This window comes from Siniperca chuatsi, linkage group LG9 (genome assembly GCF_020085105.1).
Source record: "Siniperca chuatsi isolate FFG_IHB_CAS linkage group LG9, ASM2008510v1, whole genome shotgun sequence".
Taxonomy (NCBI): Eukaryota; Metazoa; Chordata; class Actinopteri; order Centrarchiformes; family Sinipercidae; genus Siniperca; species Siniperca chuatsi.
In genome coordinates, this window is record NC_058050.1 from 20,125,870 (window position 1) to 20,145,259 (window position 19,390).

General features: G+C 39.9%; 1 protein-coding gene across 2 annotated transcripts in view; it reads left to right on the forward strand.

Annotated features, from left to right (window-relative positions):
• The window catches only part of cobl (cordon-bleu WH2 repeat protein), a 57,880-nt gene that overhangs the window by 30,023 nt on the left and 8,467 nt on the right, over positions 1-19,390 (forward strand). The window contains exons 10-12 of one of the 2 annotated variants that reach the window (XM_044207263.1): positions 10,301-10,916; positions 14,541-14,699; positions 18,408-18,729. In XM_044207263.1, coding sequence (XP_044063198.1) covers positions 10,301-10,916; positions 14,541-14,699; positions 18,408-18,729 — 1,097 coding nt within the window. The remainder of the gene's footprint in view (positions 1-10,300; positions 10,917-14,540; positions 14,700-18,407; positions 18,730-19,390) is intronic. The other variant, XM_044207264.1, reaches the window with a different exon arrangement.

Consider the following 19,390-nt stretch of genomic DNA (forward strand, 5'->3'; position numbering starts at 1 on the left):
AGTGTATCCCTAAAGACGTTATCTTTAACCTAACATGGGTAAACTTAAATAGAGGGTAAACAGAGTTCCGCTTAATTCAAATATTCCATTGTCTGTCCACTTAAGTTTATAAATGGTAGAGTAAGTTTAACAATCATTAGCTACCAGTGGACCATTTGAGAAGGTTTAAATGTGTCCTTCCTACATGGTATTCATTTTAACTTGATAGATGTTTGATGTTTGTTCTGTTCTTCTTGCTGTGCATTGTGAGTCTATTAAGAAGCTCTTTATATCTGTTGTGCTTGTTTTTAGTACTGCAAATTGTAGTTGTGTGGGAGACAGTAATTTATCTGTCCACCTGTCAAATTAAGAGTTATGACAGACACCAGAGCTGAAATACTGAGCCACCACTGGGAGTCACAAGGGCAGCGTCACAGAGTTGGGAAGGTCATCTGAGGACTTGATGCCTGGTCTAATAATAGATTTCTCCATCTCACTCTTATGCCTTCTCTGAACTGTCTGAACACAAAGTCTCATGTATATTCATGCACGTCCACACATTGCAAGGTCATACTTCAGTGCAGGACACCTCATATTTCATTTCTCGTGTTGGTTTTTGAGCAGAGAGATTGAAGACGGCTGTCGATGTGTTCTGCTTGTCTTATCAACAGTTCAGGCTCAGGCCAACAAGTGACAGAGTTTTACAAACATGTGTATATCTTAAACAGATTAGCAACAAGTCTGTAAAAAGTGGAACTTATATGTTGATTTCATGCGCATTTTTTACATTTAAGTAGTCACCCGATTCATTGATTGATAGATGAATGAATGGATGAAAACTTTAAATTATTGATTGATTGTTTCATATTGTTTCATATGTGTAGCATGTCTGGCCTGTGTTTGTTGTGTGAATGTGATTAGAAAGGATTTAGTTTCATAACAGTGAAGGGTGTCATAGCTGCCAGGTCTTATCAAGATCGTTTCTCAGGGGCATTGGCATTAAAGAGCTCTGCATGACTTGGATCTGTGGAACAATTGTACATGTCAAATCAAATCACATCGCAATACAAGTTGTACTTTCACATTTACATGAACTTTGGCATTGTAGTTGCTGGAGGCAGTATTAAGCTGCACTAGGAGAAATGTTGCTTGTCAGTAGATGAGCGCATCATCTTCAAAAAGTTCAAGCTCCAGTGAAAACAGATGTCACACTTTAAAATATAATAGTTCAGATACAGGTTTGTTCACAAGTGATGGGCTGAAAGTGGGCCTGGCAGAACTCACACACAATGTATCACCAAATGTGCAGTTTGTTTGTGTTGTATTTTTTTATGTTTGTGGGATTTTGCTGGCTCAGACTTGTCATGCACAAAAAACACTGCTGCACGCTCGTTTGTGTTACAGTCTACCCTACCTCATGTAGATACTGTCTGTATATACAGTGTGTTTGTGTGTGCATGTGTGTGTGTGTGTGTTTAAAATAGAGGAGGATTATGCACATGATAGCAGGTCATATGAGGACAGCCCTCTATGATGAGTGTCCTCATTATAGACCTCCCTCTGCGCCGAACAAGGTTAGGTGGTCAACTAATTGCGACTTACAAGGCACAGTAATGGACGTTGACATCATAATATAAGCTATAAGGATGATGAGATTGTTATAACGAAGCTAAATGCTTCAAATAGCCTTTGAAGAGTCGGAGATCACTAAGGGCAGTCATTTAAATCACAAATCATAGAAGGAACATAGTTAGATTAACTTCATTGACAAAATTAGGAGGGTCAGAATGTCTTTATAGTCAACGGTGGAAATATTGGTCAAATTCAGGGCCACAATTCAGCCCAAAAATTACAACCGCTGTGTCTATCACAAATGATAATTTATATATATATATATATATATATATATATATATATAGAAATAAGTTCCACACTATTTGTATTTATCAGCATAACTAGTGAAAAACCAAGGTAATCCATTTTTAAGCACTGCTTGTAATTTATTTTTCCTCGCTGTTGTACAGATAGTAGAACAAAAAAATAATATAACTTTTGAACAAAAATCAATTCTGACTTGCTTAAAGTAGTGTTGTTTAAAGGTCTAGTATGTAGGACTTTGTGGTATCTAGCATTAAAATTGCAGTTTGCAACCATTTGAATTGGATCATCCTCCTGTTCCAAACGCGTAGGAGAAACTACGGTGGCCGCGAAACTCACAAAAAATGCGAATGCCCCAATAGATCCAGTGTTTGGTTTGTCCATTCTGGGCTACTGTAGAAACATGGCGATGCAACATGGCGACCTCTGTGGAAGGGGACCCGCTCCCTCTGTAAATACTAACGGCTCATTATAAGGTAACAAAAAGACAACAATTCTTATTTTCAGGTGATTAAACTCTAATGAAAACATACTTGTGAATATTATATTCCATTTCTGCCAATAGCTCCTCGTAAATGTTACATACTGGACCTTTAAAAGAGAAATACTAGTGTAACGTCCATTTGAAAATTGAAAGAGAGAGGCTGTTTGTAGGATACGTTTAGTAAAAATTGAAAATCAATAAAATGCAGATAGTCAATAGCACATTGTTTCTCAGGTAGCTGTGAGTGACTATACATGTTAGTTATACTTTTTTTTTTACACAATGTGGATTGATGTCAGAGTGTTGTCAGGTTGTTGAAACAAAAACTTTTAACATCTCTATTTAAGATCTTGTTTCATTTACAGTCATGAAAGTAGATCTTTGAGGGACAGGTTGCTATATACAGTAGTGAGAATGGGAATAGCAATGGCACTAAAAACAGATGACATAGTATTCCAGGAAGAGTGTTAAGTCATCTTTCGACTGTAGGAGAATCAGATGTTTTCACATGCTGGAGTCGTCATGGAGTCAGAGAGGTTTACAGTTTTGTTTCTTCAGCTTAACAATCAATAATCTGTGTCTGTGTCTTTATAAGAGCAGCACTGAATTAAATTATGTTTTGGAACATTGAGTTCAGAGTAACACAACCTTGTTTTGGGGGTGTTCCCAGCAGTGATAGGAAATCTGTTATTGTGGTTTGGAAAGGAAGCAATGTCTACATTGCCTCTTGTGATAAAGGAGTTCAGAGAAATTCTGAGCTTTCTGCTTCACCACTCAGTAACAGAAGGTGCTTCTTGAGTAAGTGCATTTGTGCTCGTGTGTTGTGTCACGGAGAGAGTCAGAAAGTCAAAGTAAGGAAACATCAGGCCTTACAAGGGCTTTTCATGTGTGTATTTGGGTTGTGCAACATTAACAATGTATGTGCTTTGGGGTCATATTTCCAAAATGCAGTACAGCATGAAATCTGGTTGGCATGCCCTTAGCACCACCCTCACCCTGCAGAAGGAGGACAATATAGGGGAAACGTTCAACAGTGGTCAAGCAGCATTAAAGAGCAGGAGGTGAAGGAGTAATAAGATCAGTGGAAGTCTGTCAGAAAAGTTCACAGATGTTCTAAAATGGACTACCTACAGCTAAATATAGTCTTTTCATTTTTATTGCACTTTCACTGCTCCCATATTTAATTTTAACTGATTTGAACTCGTGTCACCAAATGACAAAGCAAATGTAATGTGCATTTCTGCCTACTCACTGGACTAATTAACTAATCGCACTGGACTACCCATAAATTAGGTGATTGGCATTACATGTATTTAGACTTGGAAAAACTTTTAAATTGATTTATAATGTAGCCAATCAAGCAAGGTCCAATACAATGCAAACCATTTCTTGTTCTACACAGCAGAGTTTGTTGTAAAACCTAAAGCCAGGGAAGGGTAATACATGCCAGGGGGGAGTGGAAAGACATTTTGGAGAAAGTTATAATTCACATCACATCACATTTGTTTGCTGAGACAAATGAACCTTGATGTGCAAATTAAAATTTGATGACTGTCTCTCAGTTGCAAGAACACAAATGAACCACGGTAGCAGAAACACTGTTGTAACTGTATGAGATTAAATTTCTCAAGGGAAGTCAAATTGTCAGATCTGACAAAGAATTGCCCAAGACAGCTCTGACACTGTTATGTGATTGCTGATCAGATCTTAATTATGGCATTTTGCAGTACTGTGAGGGACATAAGTATAGTTTTAGTATTTTCTTCAATATGTTTTCTTCAAACTGCATGTTTTTGTGTCAGCTGTCTGGACATGTGTGTGTGGATGTGTATGCATTATATGTATTCAGTTATGCGTGTCTGTTAAACAATATGACAGTCAGTATGACTGAGTTGCATGAATTAGTTTTTGTGCATGCTGCATTCCTGCCAGTGTCTGTATGGCTTCTTGATTGATCGAGCTAACTACGTTTTTCTTCTTGATGATCTGTCATTCTGTGAAAATAAAGAGTTGGCAGCAGAGAGAGGCTTGATTTTCACAGCCATCCATCAGTCCTGTAGTCTTCTACAATGGTAGCTAACTTTAATCTGCCCTAATGCACAGCTCTGGTTCAATCAGCCAGACCAAACGCAAGTTGCTACTAGATCTGTGTTTAGTAAAGAACGTTCCTGGAAGGTTTTTCTTTCTTTTTTTGCTTCTCTTTTTCTTGTTTGTTTTGCTATCCATCTGTGTGTTTTGTTCCCCCTCGATATAAGCTTTTCTTTTGCTGCACACCCTCTGTTTAGTCTCTTTTACTACACTTGTCGAGTGGTCACAGCTTTACCCAATGAATACACCCCCTACTTTTAACAACATAAACAAAGAAGGTCAGCCATACTGTTGTTGTGTTTCATCGCTGTTAGTCCTTGTTGTGTTTGTGGTTAGATAGGCTTAGCCTCGTTCAGATAGGAATCTCTGAGAGGACAAGGGAGCAAAACAAGGGAGGCTAAAAACAGTGCAAAGAGAGAAAGAAGGAAGGTAGCCTGGGTGTTCCTGATGTGAGATTTCAGTAGAGGTTTGGAAGGATGTAGAGAAGGATGTTTACCCATTTGCCACATGGCTCCTCTGTATCTCTCCACATATTTTGAAGGAACAAAGCATTTTTTTCTCAATCAGTTGGGAGCAAAGAAAAAAGGAGACTACTGCTGCCAAAGCAAACAGGCTTCCTTCCTCGGTTCATCTCTCATCCTCATCCTTCATCCTTCCTTTAGAGCTAATGTTTTTGTTAATTAGTGCTACAGCTGAAAATAGCAGGTGCTCTGTAGGATAATGTACATTTTACATACGTCTTCAAAAGAGCCTTGATGTAATTGACAAAAGATGTAAAATAACACATGCTATATTCTGATCTTATACTGAACATACACAAGTTTTGCATGGACAACAAAACTGTCAAATACACATGCATATATGAGTCAATTACATCAACTGAATCTAATTCCAACATTTTTGGATACTATTGGATAGCCATTAGCAGTGCTTTGACCCTATAACAGGTGAATGGAAGATCTTTTACTGGTTGTTCATTGTCTCCCTGTATACTAAATGTTATTAAATGGAGTGTGAGTGTAAAGCTGAATTTGGTAATGCAATGGAAAAAGTAGCTTTGGACACACAGTACAGTAATCAATTAAACAATAGTTTTCTTACTATATAATCTTTTTTACCTCGTTTACTCTTATGCTGTTATTGAATTTGTGCCTTTGTCATACACATAAATAGTATTTATATTAATGTACGACATGTCCTGTGTCCTATATGTCTGCTTGGTCTTGTGGTTGTGGTGACTGAAGTGTACTGTCAGTAGACACTATAAGCTTTCTATTCTTGCGCACTGACTTTGAAGATTGTGAAAGTGTGAGTTAGAGGCCTGGAATAGGGGACCACGTCACCCTGCCATGCTGCCTGTGTGGGACAGGATCTGTTTGCACTTGAAGCTGTCAAAACATCTTGTGTATGAAACCAGCCAGGACAGGTGGGACAAACAAATGCAGCAAATGTATGTTTGTGTCGGTCTCCAACAGTTTGTGGCTGTATCTGAGAGTGTGTGTGTGTGTGTGTGTGTGTGTGTTTGTTCTTATATCCTCGTGGGGACTTTGACCTGAATGCACACTAATCTATGGGGACTTGTGTCAGCGTGGGGACAAAAATTGATGTCCCCATGGGTAGAGACTGCTTTTTGAGGGTTAAGACTTGGTTTTAGGGTACATGTTACAATTAGGTTAAGGTTAGGGTTAGGGGCTAAGGAAAGCATTATGTCAATGACAGTCCCCCAAGGGGATAGTGAAACAAATGTGTGTGTGTGTGTGTGTGTGTGTGTGTGTGTGTGAGAGAGAGAGAGAGAGAGAGAGAGAGAGAGAGAGAGAGAGAGAGTATGTTTATATGTGTGTTCCCTGCAAAGTGAAACATAAGACTGCAGCCAAGCCCTGCTGTGAAAGAAAGAGAGCTGTGGACGCCACACACATGCACACGCTTGCACACTCACACTTCTCTGTGTGACTGTACAGGCACATACACGCTCTCACATATGCAGACAAGTGTACACACACGAGAACAGTACATCTCATATCTCAGGCTGAGCTGGGGTGTATGGATTAGGGAGTTGTTAAGGGTTGCAGGGTTAAGTGTGTGCTGCTCTCATGGGCTTATTGGCGCCATGACTGGGAACGCAGCATGTACTTAAGATTGTTAGAGACTGAAGCCAAGACTCTGTGTTATACCACATTCAAGGTCACACTATACATTAAGTTAAGCTAACTATGTAATATGGTTTATGTATAAACTGTGTTCATGTGTGTTGTTTACTGATTTTACATTTACAGCTGCTTTCTTCTTTTTTGCAAAAGCTACATATGTAATGCTGCAAGCTAGAGGCAGGATCTGGCCACTTTTGCTCATGTCTCAAGTCCACCTTGTGTCATGACATCACAAGTAAAGTCACAACAAAGGACAAAGGACAGCTAAAGTATCAAGTGGATCTCTCAAGTCATGACAACGCAAGTAGTCAAGTCATGTTCCATCAAATCATAAGCAAAAACAGTGTCTAATGAAATCAATGCAAAGTTGTAGAAGTGAGTGATGAGTTCACTATAGAGCAGTTCTTTCACATTATAGAACATATTATTATTCATGGTAGAACAAAACACCTCTTTCCATTTACATTTATTAATTGGTTGATCATATAGTAGATTTTGTTTAGGTAGACTATCTTATTGAGACAAAGATAAACATTCAGAAGTTAAAGTTTTTCACAATGAGCCAGGGATCATATTCTAGTGTATTAAATATCTATAGGGCTCAAATAAGCAAAGATCTTCCACACTGTTTAGCTAAGTACACTCTTAATACAAGAAACACAATCAACCATTTGTTTCTGATGATTAAGAAAGGATGTAGGGACAACATCAGCCACCATCTGATCATCTGACTTCCTTGTTTCCATACCAATGTAATTTTGTTTGTTCTACAGTAACTCCACTAACAAAGGCAACATAGAGAACGTGATTACAGCTATTCAAAGCTTTCCTGTTCTCTGCAGTGTTTTGTCTCATAATTTGACTTAAGACTGCTTAAATCTATTATTGAGAGAGATAAGCTCTGCAGTAAAATTACCATAGTTTTGTTTAATTAAGAATTGTTCATTATGCTGACTAATAGTTTAGCATAACTATACTAAAATGTAATGGCGATTGACAATTTTTGGTCAATCACAATGCGCACATCCTGAACAAGAAATTATCTACCAACATGCTTCTTTGCTTTAACACATTCTGATGTTTCTCTTCTTGATTGAGAAATAACATGATATATGTGGACATGGGTACATTTTAAAGGGAATGCACCTTTACATAAAAGCACATAGAAGGCCATGCCAGGACAGTCTGGTGTGTCCATTAAATTTTCCACTCTGTGGTTTGAGAGGCGAAAGACCCCATGTTGGAGCATGTTCATCAGATAGGACCACCCATGGAGGCTGCAACCTGGTGGCGTGGCCATTTATCAGTTGTTTTGAAGTACTCTTGATGGGTGAGGAGCTTTGTTACAGCGCAAAATTACAGTGCTAATGTGGAATGTGAAATAGAGTATGTGTGATTATATTCATATATGCATATGTGTACGCAGATGTATGTATATGTGTGTGTCAGAGATAATAATAGCTGTCTCAACACTGTGAGGGCACCAAGGTCAAAAACATCCTAACAGTAAACTAGAAGACAGTTAGCGTGTGATGGGTTAGTGTGTGTGTTAGGGTTAGTGTGTGTGTGTGTGTGTGTGAAGGGGTGGGGGGTGGGTTGTATATGATGTTCATATACACAGTGAGTTTTGGGGCAGGGGTTAGAGGAATCAGAGTAGAGTAACATAGTAATAGTATTAGTAACATGGTCAATCAAATCAAATCAGACAGATTATAATCAGAAATAATCTGTCAATTATTTTTCAAATGAATCAAAAATCAGCAAGTTCTCACATTTTAAGTAGCAGGAAACAGCAAATGCTTATCCTTTTTCCTTTACAAATGGTTTAAATGATTAATCAATCATCACAATTGATTATTTTCTGTTGATAGACTAATCAACTAATCAATTCACCTCTAAAATATATATAATATAAATATTAGGGTCATACTGGGTCAGCATATACTTGGGTGGGGATCAATGGCAAAAAACTTCAGTGGAACATCCATAGTTATTAGATTACATAAATACTGTGCATTTGCAAATAATATTATTATTTAGACACAACTGGAACTAGAAGAGGTTTTCAATCTTCTACTGAGATTACAGACAATCCAGTCTAACAGCGTTACTGCACATTCTGTTTACTTTGGAGGTAACAAAAGCAACAAAAGGTAATCAGATTACATGTATATGCCATGTGTATGATATAATAAGGGTATTCACTGATTGGATTCTAATTATAATCCACAACAGATCAGTGATTACCTCTCTAAAATAGCAATACATCCTGTTTATGTGTTTGCTACAAATCCACACATTTAGAGGAATCCTAACACACACACCCAAACACCCACCCACTCACACACACGCACACACACACACATCCATCTTCATAGGCAAGTCAGTAATCCATTTTAGCTTCAACTTTGGCCCACATCCAGTGGTATGTCTGAATTCATGTATGTATGAATGCCAGAGAGGGAGAGAAGCGGGAGACCAAGGAAGAGAATAACAACCAGTTGGGGGGCCATTTGGATTTCCATAGCATACCATGCACTGAGTTCATTGAGTTTACATGTGTGAACCCAGTTTGTCTGCAGGAAGGCAAGGTGTCCTGATCTCTCTCTTGTCTTGCTGCATGATGCAACATTACATGCAGCTCTGGGCATGTTTTCTGTTGAGTTTCAGAGTGAAGAAAAGTTGAACGCACCAGCTGTAACTAGGATTTTTTTTTTTTTTTAGAAATAAGGACATCTATACTGTTGAAACCTGCCCATAGCACTTTTAAATTGATTCTTAGAAAACTGACTTCACAGAAAGTGAGATCAACTTGCACAGGAGGGTGTGAATGGTCTCATCTCCATGTGGAATAAAACAGATAATTTCCCACTTGTTAGTTTGTTGATGATTCATAGTTTTATCATATCCCCCCTTTTTTATTTCTTTCTCTCTTCCTTCCTCTATCCTCCTCTCCTGCAAGCTTCTATCTCAAACCAAATCTATCTGAAACATCCATTGACAGATTTCTGTTGAACCACTTGTTCTCACTAAGCCGAATGTCACTCCTCATCATTTTTTACTTTTTTCCTATCACTCACTTCTTGCCTAAGTAACTTAAGTTAAGTACCTTGCCAATAATTGTGTTTGAACTGTATTGCCAGAGTGTTGGAGATATGGGAACAACTTGACAAGACAGAGTTTCTAAATGTTTTTGTTTTGTGTTTGCACACACACACACGGAAGAAATTGCATAATTTTGCTTATAACCGAGCTGTCACCGGGCTGGCACTTCACCTCCCTTAAGTGATCAATGATTCAATATTACAAGTAATTCACCAAAACAGCATTACATTTGAATAGTGGTTGATGTCCCCTTGAATAATTATGAGAAACACCACAGTAAAATGTACATACTGTACAGTATCAATATGTACTATAATTATACCACTGCTTCAAATTAACTGCATCACTGCCAGACATTATATGTCTTGTTGTAGGATAATTTAAAAGGAATGTTGGCACTATGCTGGATTTGAAGACTCGAATGCCTGCCAGAACACTACTTGATTTAATTACTCAGTAGTAAACTCTACTTCAGTCCTGGTAGACAGCCTGATTTGTGGTTAGACCACACACGCACACACACACACACACACACACAGACACACACATAGGCACAAGGTGCTCACATAAATTAACCTTCTACTTTCTCTCTCGTTCTCTTTCACTTATTTTCTATCAGATGGGCCTTGGCTCAGAAAGCCAGCAGAGGAAAAGGAAGGCTCCAGCCCCCCCTCCCACCCCAGCTTCCATCACCCCAGAACCTGATAACACTTCAACCTCTGGCGCTCCCACCCCTGATAGCCACGCTACTGAAACACCTACCCCAGCCTTCCGTACCAAGGTGGCACAGTCAACCACCATCTCTACTACCACTGTGGTAACGCAAACAGTTAAACCAGTCCCTTTGAAAACAGAAATACAACCTCCACCTGTGTGCGCTGCCACACCAGTCCCCAGCTCCCCTACTTCAAGCAGGAGCACCACCGACAGCCTGGCTGTCCAGGATTCCAGCTCTGAACTCAGCCACAGCCACAGCCTCGACGACATAGACGCTGATGTAGACCAGACCGGTTCCCACTGTAGCAGCCTCACCAGCAGCACAGTGAGCGGGTCTGTGCGGATCCAGCCCACTACAAAAAGCTCCAGCAGCAGGATGGAGGAATCAAAAAAGTCCAGCAGCATGGCTGCCAAATCAACTCAAGAGGCGACATCAGCCAGCAGCTCCAGGTCGGAGACTGAGTCGGCCCTGAACCTGAAACTGGATGAAGTTGAGAACAACAGACACAGTGCAATGGGTAAATATTTAGAAACTCAAAAAACAACAGCTGACACATTCTTTAGAAACAACAATCTACAATGGTCTGCAATCTACAACTTCACTGCATAAATGCAACCAATTTAAAAAAAAATAGTTCAGAATATATCTTTAATACTCCTAAATTGATGCTTTCTGAAAACACACTATAATTATCAAGTGTTTTTTCTTTGATAGTGATGACACAACCTATTTTATTCCAGTAATTGTCTAACATCTCTCAGTTGGCAGACTTCTTCTTCTTTGGAAATTAAAGACAGAGACACCAACACTGGTAGACTTTTATATTTTTCAGCAGCAACAGGAATAATGCCAAATGACAGTTAGGATATTTATAATGATAAAGCAGACACAGCACCACAGGCAATGAAGCTGTAATGAGATCTACCTGTTGTATGTAGTATATCATTAAGACATAATCATTCTTAGTTTTAATATCTTCCATCAGTTACTCTGTGAAATAAATTTTTATTTAAACCAACTTGCATATCACATTTTCACACCACAGTACACAAAACATTTATATTCATCAAAGAAAACGAACTTGGCTGTTAATCGCTCAACTTATGACAGTGATGGTAAATACTCTCTCTGTGTGTGTTAAAGAAGTGAGTCAGCCTGAAGTTGCCTGTAGAGGTTTTATACCTTAGAAAGTGACTTTATGTCTGCCCTGAAGAACTGAGCTGTCACACTTCTGCACCGTCTGAAACTTAAACTGTCAAGAATGCCGTACAAAACCTGAAACACTGTGTGTGTGTGTGTGTGTGTGTGTGTGTGTGTGTGTGCGTTCATGGCTGAAGTACAGGAACTAGTTGAACTGGTTTTCATCATAGCTCATGAGACAATACAGTCCTTGTCTCTCGCCTGCACTTATCAATCCCTCACGTTCTTATCTTTTTTCCTCTCTCTCTCTCTCTCTCTCTCTCTCTCTCTCTCTCTCTCTCTCTCTCTCTCATATGCACGTAGCCACTCACACAAACCTTCAAAGCTGGCAGATACAAAGACAGACAGATCCATCATAGATTTAAACAGGATCTACTTGAACTTTAGCTGGCCTCGTATTGATCTTTATATAACCTAGATCTTTCTCCATAGCAAAGTGAGATTGCAGCAGAGGGCTGTCGTGTCTTGACAGGGACAGAGATGAGAGAGCCGTAGACCTCAGAAAAGGGATGAGAAAGGTGAGGGTACCAGAATGGAGTTCAGAAAAAGGAGCATGGGAAGGTTGTGGCAACGGGATGAGAGGGTAGCAAGGTAGAAACAAGGGGACTAGGGGGGTTTAAGGAGAGGAGAATGATGGACAGCCAGATGAAAGCAAGAGAAAGGATGAAGTATGAGGAGGTTAGTGCATTAGTCAGGATAGAGCAGACAGCACCAGGATCATTAATACATTTATAGACTACTTCTCTTTTTCTCTATCCTGACACTGCTGACAGTGCATCACCTTCTCTCTTCTCTTTTGCTTTGACTCCCTATTTTCAGTGTTCCTTCTTTCCCTTTACTATGTGTTAGTAAAGTATTCACTGAGTTAAAATGTGTATTTGTAGTAAAATAGTTTCATTCCAAAAGCCACAGTCTCTTCAACAGCCCTTTTTGTGCTACACACAACCTCACTGTCAACTTTTCACATTATTCTTCAGTGCAGCCTGACAACTGCACTTCGTTATACATGAACAGTGCATATTTGGCATTGAATGAATAGCTGGTATACACGTTAGGGCTAGACAACTTCACCCTGCACGTACACTATAGGGTGGTGCACTCGTGCTTGTATAGGCAGAGACAGAAATGTACACAGTTCATTTATTAGGTTTCAGTTAGTCTTTCATTTTTATAAGTTTGATTTAGTCTTTAATGTATGTAGGTTTTATTTAACCTTTCATTTAATCAAAATTAATGTGTATGTCAAATTGTAAACTGTATGTAATTTGCTTTTGGAAGCTTTGTGATAAAGATATCTAATTCTAAATAAACAGAGGTGAGGTAGAGCAAACCATTAAACTAAAAGTAATACTGTAATACAAAATAACTCTTTAGTATGTTTTTTTTAAACCTTGGGTTTATACCATTGCTTCTTCTAGTGCCTGATGTGAGGCAATATTTACCTGAGCTCTTCAAACTCTGTTGTACTATAGAAGGCATGGGTGTGTGTGTGTGTGTGGGTTGTATGTTAGGCACGAGGAAATACATAATGTCAATGTTTATGTCAATGCCCTTTTACCGCTTGAGTGTGTGTGTGTGTGTGTGTGTGTGTATTTGTGTGTGCTCCAGAAACTGTCATGGTTATGATAGTGTTGTTTATCATCTCAGCCCTGCATGCTGTTTCAGTTCCTTCTTATTGTTGACAACAGAGTAAAGACATAAAGCAGCACACCGACAGCACCTGCTGACTAAGACACAGCACACTGATGCATCACTATAAGGACATTTAGGTGGCTATATTTCAACAGTGCTGTTTTACAGTAATTGTGCTTTTGCCCCTACAACCCAATATGTTATCCAAATTGACTGTGTCTTATTTGTCAGTCCACACTTCGGTTAGCATCTCCCTAGCTTTGGGTATCATAGTCTGCATATATTACACGTCTGTATTCAACTACTCTTTTCTTCCTTTCTTACTGTCTCTTCATACATTAGCAGCCACTTTTCTTTTTTAATCAAGTCAATTGGTACCCATTGTTATCATGAAACAGGGATGAAATGTTAGGATGTGGGAGTGCTATTTGGATGCTAAAACAAAATCTGGGATTTACCCTTTAAGTAATAATCATATGTAACATTTTAGTACAATACTACTTTCTATCATGGATTGACATAACCTGTAGCTATTCTGCCTCTAACTACAGTAGTTCATGAAAGCTTTTGCATTTGCCTTTTCTGCAAACCTAGGCACCCAGTTTCAAAGTGGTTAACTGGCGGTTATGGCTGATAAAGCTCCAGTCTTGACTGCCAGATTTGAAATTCTATAAATTCTAAATAATAACTCTGATTCTTAAAAAATTCTAACATTTAATAAGTATTTATTAGTGACAGAAATACTGAAAGCCTCAGTGGCAGCGAGTATGCAGCAAAGAAATAAAACAACATTATTCTGGCACACATTTATTGTTAATCAAGTTTTTACTTTTCACTTTTCTTGAATCTTCAGCTGATGCTCTACCGACCTTTGTTGCCAAAGTTGGGCTCCACTACATAGTCAAGTATCTAGTGAAAGTCCACAGGAACAATGGTAAAAACTTAGAAATGAATGTACTGTAAACACTAGAGTAGCTTACAGTACTTTAACAGTGATAACCTCCATGGCTCAGCAGACAAAGGAAGGAGTTCTGCCCACAGAAACTCAAACGTCATCACGAGAAAATCCAAGGATAAAGAAGCCACTGTTAGAATATCAAGCAGTCCCTAAGAAGTGTAGCACAAAAACACAGAAGCCAAGATGTTGCCAGAATAAATAAAAAACAAAGATCTTGACAGTTACACAATATTTTCTGTGCTACTTTCAGTTTGATAAGAAGTTTGCATGGAAGATGTTTGTATCACGTTCCCCATTTTTACAAACATGACCATAAGTGCCTGCCCTGCCTGCATGCTGTTTGTCCGACAGGAACCACTGATCGACCAGCGCCACCCAAACCTCGTCGTTCCCCGGCCCGGGAGCCACCACAGCTTGCCCTATCCCCTACCCCGTCCTCCTCTCCCATTGAGCCCACAGAAAGCTACTCCCCACAGAGTCCCATGGAGGCGGAGGAAGAAGCTCCCCAGTGTAGGTTCCAGATGGACTACCTCTCCCTTGCCTTCACTCTTAGGCTTTCTTTTCTTTCCTAGAAGCTGTTCTCCTGGTTTTCTAACTTTTATTTCTTTTGTCCCAATCATAGTTTGTATTTTTGCAACTATCCTTTACTGCCAAGCCTTTTTGTGTGTGTGTGTGTGTGTGTGTGTGTGTGTGTGTGTGTGTGTGTGTGTGTGTAAATACTGCACTCTGTCCTCACATGCTTTCCATTTCTCCATCAGCGACCCGGGCAGCTGAGTTGTTAAGTGATACTGGGTCCATGTGAGGTCAAGGTGCTTCATATCTATAAATGTCAACCTGTACGCCCTGTTATTTCTTCTGGGTTTAAAAGGTCAGGGCTGGGGTCAACGCCAATCAACTGGAGTGCCTTTTTTGATGCATTTATACAGTACATGGGAGTATATTAGATGTATAATGGAAGACATCGTTGAGTGATACTGAACCGTATGTAAGCTGCCTTATGTTTCTGTATGTGTTCTCTGTATGATCAGGCTCGATGGCCAAAATACCATTGTTTATCATTTCACTGTTTGTTGTCCTCAGTTCCTTTCAATTTTGAAAGGAATTGCAATGTTCATGATCTAGCCATCTCAAAACTCATCTGTTCTTTTTTTTACTCCCCACCCCACACCCTATTTTGTAGTGTACTGCTGTGGGCCTGTGCGTCTGCGCTCCAAACACTCCTGAAGTCTCTCTCTGGCTTGACCCTTTCTTCGTCCGACAGTCCTTTTTCATCAGTTCCCTTTGCTTCTTCTTGCCCCTTCTTATTTCTGCTGGACCTCCCTCTGTTCACCACCATCCTCTCATTCTTTTAAGAAATGTTCTACTGTTCTTCTGTACTCTTGTATTTGTTATTTGTTGTCAAGGTCTCATTGCTATGATAATTTGAATCATCTCATTTCTGTTACTTGCTTTCACTTGGTGTCACAATGCCTCACAGGAGCCACTTTGCAGGAACCTAATTGCATCTGTGCTTGTGATGGTTGAGGATTCTGTTGAGGACACAAAATGCTGCAAGTGAAAGCAAGTCATGCTCTCCAATTTCACTCTTAAAGAAATGGTTTTTAGCATTGATTTTGTTTTTATTTTTTACAAATGTATGTATATACTGTTGGTGGTTTTGCATTTCAACTTGATCCGCTAGCTGCCATTGATTATGCATGAGATCAGAGCTGAGTTAAAAGTGGACGCACAGAATGTGGTCAGGAGGCTATACAGTGACAGATGAGCTAAACCCTGGATGTATCAGTTACAGTGTGATTGATCAGTGACATGCTGAAATGAGGCTATGAGGCAAGGCCATGCGATATCTATCAGCCAATATTTTGGTGATGCAATATCTGCAGATCAATAGTTGGACAGTGTATGTTTCTCTCTCTCTGTGCCTGGTGTTGTGGCTTGGTTTAGAAATCTGACACCTGAATGCATGCAATATTATGGAACGGGTGATCTATCAATGACATGTTGCTTTTAGGTAGTGATGCTCTTCCCAAGGAGAGATGATAACAGTCTACTTAGAAAAGAGAATGACACTACACACTGATTTGTTTTTGTTATTATTGTGAAGGCTTATAGTTGCATGAGTTGTTTGTTTTTAATTGATGGTTAGGTATCCAAAATGACTTGTGACATCCTATGTGAAAAAGGGGTTAATTGTTTGGAGTCAAGAGCAAAATAAGTATATCCTTTGGATCTTTGGCTGAAAAACTACAAGTAACCAAAATGCTCTTTTTGTGTGGTGACTGTGTCAAGGGAATAGAGTCCTTGTTTTTATCATGTGACTTGTTCTGTACCATATGAATACAGCTATTGTGGTATCTCAGAATCTAATAATTTTTCAGTGAAGTAGAATTTTACATTTTTGAGATGATGGTTAGAGCCAATTTTTGGCTCTGATTATAGTAATGTACTTTGCAGATCTGATGAAAATGTTATTTTACAGTAGTCCAATTTTTTATGTAAAATATAATTCATCCTCCGTTCTAAGCCATTGAGTTATGGTGCAAATGTGTAGACTAGTAAGGGTATGTGTACTTATTGAGCCTGTAGAGTTACGATAATGCACTTATCTGTAAAGACAATATTTGCTGTGATTGAAAAACAGAATATATGTTTGAAAGACATTTTACAATTAAACAGTTGAAGACTGGATCAAGAATCAAGGACTTTGGTTTGGGATTGTGCATGGATTGCCGTGATTAGATTTTGACAAATGTCACAGTATTGATTTGCTTGGCTTTAACTGAAGCATGTGCCTGCATGTGTGTGTGTGTGTCTGTGTGTGTTTGTTTTACTATATTTGTGGGGTCCAAAACCTGGGAGCCAACTATACTTGTGGGGTCCGGTAGCTTTGTGGGGACTAAAATGCTGGACCCCACAAGTTTAAAGGGCTGTTTGAGGGTTCAGACTTGGTTTTAGGGTTAGGGTTAGAATTGGAATAGGGGTAGGGGTCGGGTTAGGCACTTAGCTGTGATGGTTAAGGTTAGGGTAAGGGGCTATGGAATGCAATATGACAATGTCAGGTCCTCACAAATATAGTAACACAAGGATGTGTGTGTGAGTGTGTGTGCGTGTGTGCTGATTGTGGCTGTTGCTGGCATGACTAAGCTGTTGCTGGGAAGGAGCTGGGAGGACAGCCCTGTGAGTCATCACCACATCTCCTGGAACTGACTGTTCTCTCCACACCATTAGGACCAGGCCCAAAACTGACAGGCCTAGTACACACACACACACACACACACACACACACACACACAGGCACGGGCATGGACACACACACATAGGAAGACATATTGGAACACAATGCATGCTCAAATGCATGCACACACTCACAGATACCTGGTATTACAAACAAGGTCACTCACTGTTAAACTCATTTTGAAGAATCCCCTGTTGAGTTCCCAGTCCTGTGCATGCTGGCTGGGCTGCTGAAAACCTAACAAACGGTACATAGAGTTTTATTCTCTTGGCCTAGAGTTCAGTGAGATCAGTGACAGACTAAATAAGTTCTCCAAAACCCACAGGACTGACCAGTGCATGACTGTACTAAAGAGATGAGAGGGTATGAAGCAATACTATCTTTCACTGAAACCTAAAACAGTACTGTAAAAATCTAATTAAAAGGGTTTGTTTACAGTGAGTCCACCCACACATCATTAAAGCTGTTTTATCAAGCCACAAGTGGTTGTGCTCCGGGCTTGTGTTTGTATATTTGGCTTGTGTTTTCTGGTTTGTGTGTGTGTGGTGTCAGAATGAATGTTGAAACTAACGTAAATACTTCCTCTGTTTTTTTCCCTCTTCTTCCATCTCTCACACCTCATGCTCGCTCTGCATCTTGTGCTTCTTTTCAAACAAATGTCCTCATGAATTATTGTGTTGTTTTTTCAGTGTTTTTCTCAGGTATCAAAAGTCTTTTATGGCTTGTGGATTTGAGAAAGATGAATAAGGCCTAAATGTTTTTTGAAGTTAATGCATGGCGTGAGTAAAAAACCTGAGGCCTCTATGATGCCTGACCCCAATACAAGCCCATTCTCAGTCCTTTAGTTTCACCATAGAAAACCTTAAGCCATTGGAAACCCTTTGATTTGGATGTTGAAGTTGTTGCCAACAGTTGCTAACAGTCTTTAAGGACAGTGATAACACCCAATACTGATGCTAAGATCGTCCTCTATCCTCTCCCAGCTTGGCTTCACTCCATGAGGAGCTCCACAGCCAGTGGCCAGAAACCAGAAACTGAAACACCCGAGGAGGAGACCATGTCCTTGGGCAGCAGCAGCGGTGGCAGCAGCCTGCCCGACCAGGGTTACGCCGCCTCTGAGGGTATGGCAGAGGGCGAGGACTCAGGCATGGTCAGCTCTCCATCTGACACCCAACCCACATCCCCAGATGGGAGTTTGTCCCTGGATGGAATTAGCGGAGTCGGAGGAGAGAGACTGCCGGGACCAGTGCGGGACAATTCCAGTGACAGCGATGAGGGATGTGCCACCTGGGGATCAAGACACAGGTAGAGAGGAAGTCATGGAAATCACAGAAAGAGGAAGCATGGAAGTAGGGGGGAACAAGAGTGCGGGAGGAAAGTAGAATGAAGTTGACAAGCATGTACTGTATATTTATATTGACATAATTTGTGATATTTGACCATCAAGATGATGAACGTCTCAAGATGTTGAGGCACATTAAGACATCTGCACTGGCCTCAAGCGAATACAAATGACAGTGTCTGTATTACTCATTAATCTATCTGGCCTTATGCTTCCCAGTATTTGCTTTTTGCCGACTCCTACCCATCTTATACATCCAGTGTTTCCCATTGCTGGCAAGATAATGCATGTGTGATTCACCTTGCTGTTGGCCTAACCACTGATAACTAATACCTGAATGAAAATTATTAGTTTGTTTTTTGCATTTGGCAATCAAGTTTAGTTTCACACCTGTATTTTCAACCATCACTGTTTCAGCCAACTATAGAAGTCTCTCCACAGTTTTCAATTGTGCCAGCAGTGAGCAGTTCCCGCCATGTGTTATATGTGAGTTGTAGCCAAAGCTGGCACCCTCAGCCTTTAGTGCTGGGCTTTCATAGTTATGGTTCTAGGCCCTTATTCAGAGGCCTCTGTGGAAAATGAATGCTGCCCCAGATCAATTTTCGCTTTTTAAGTTGCTGTGAA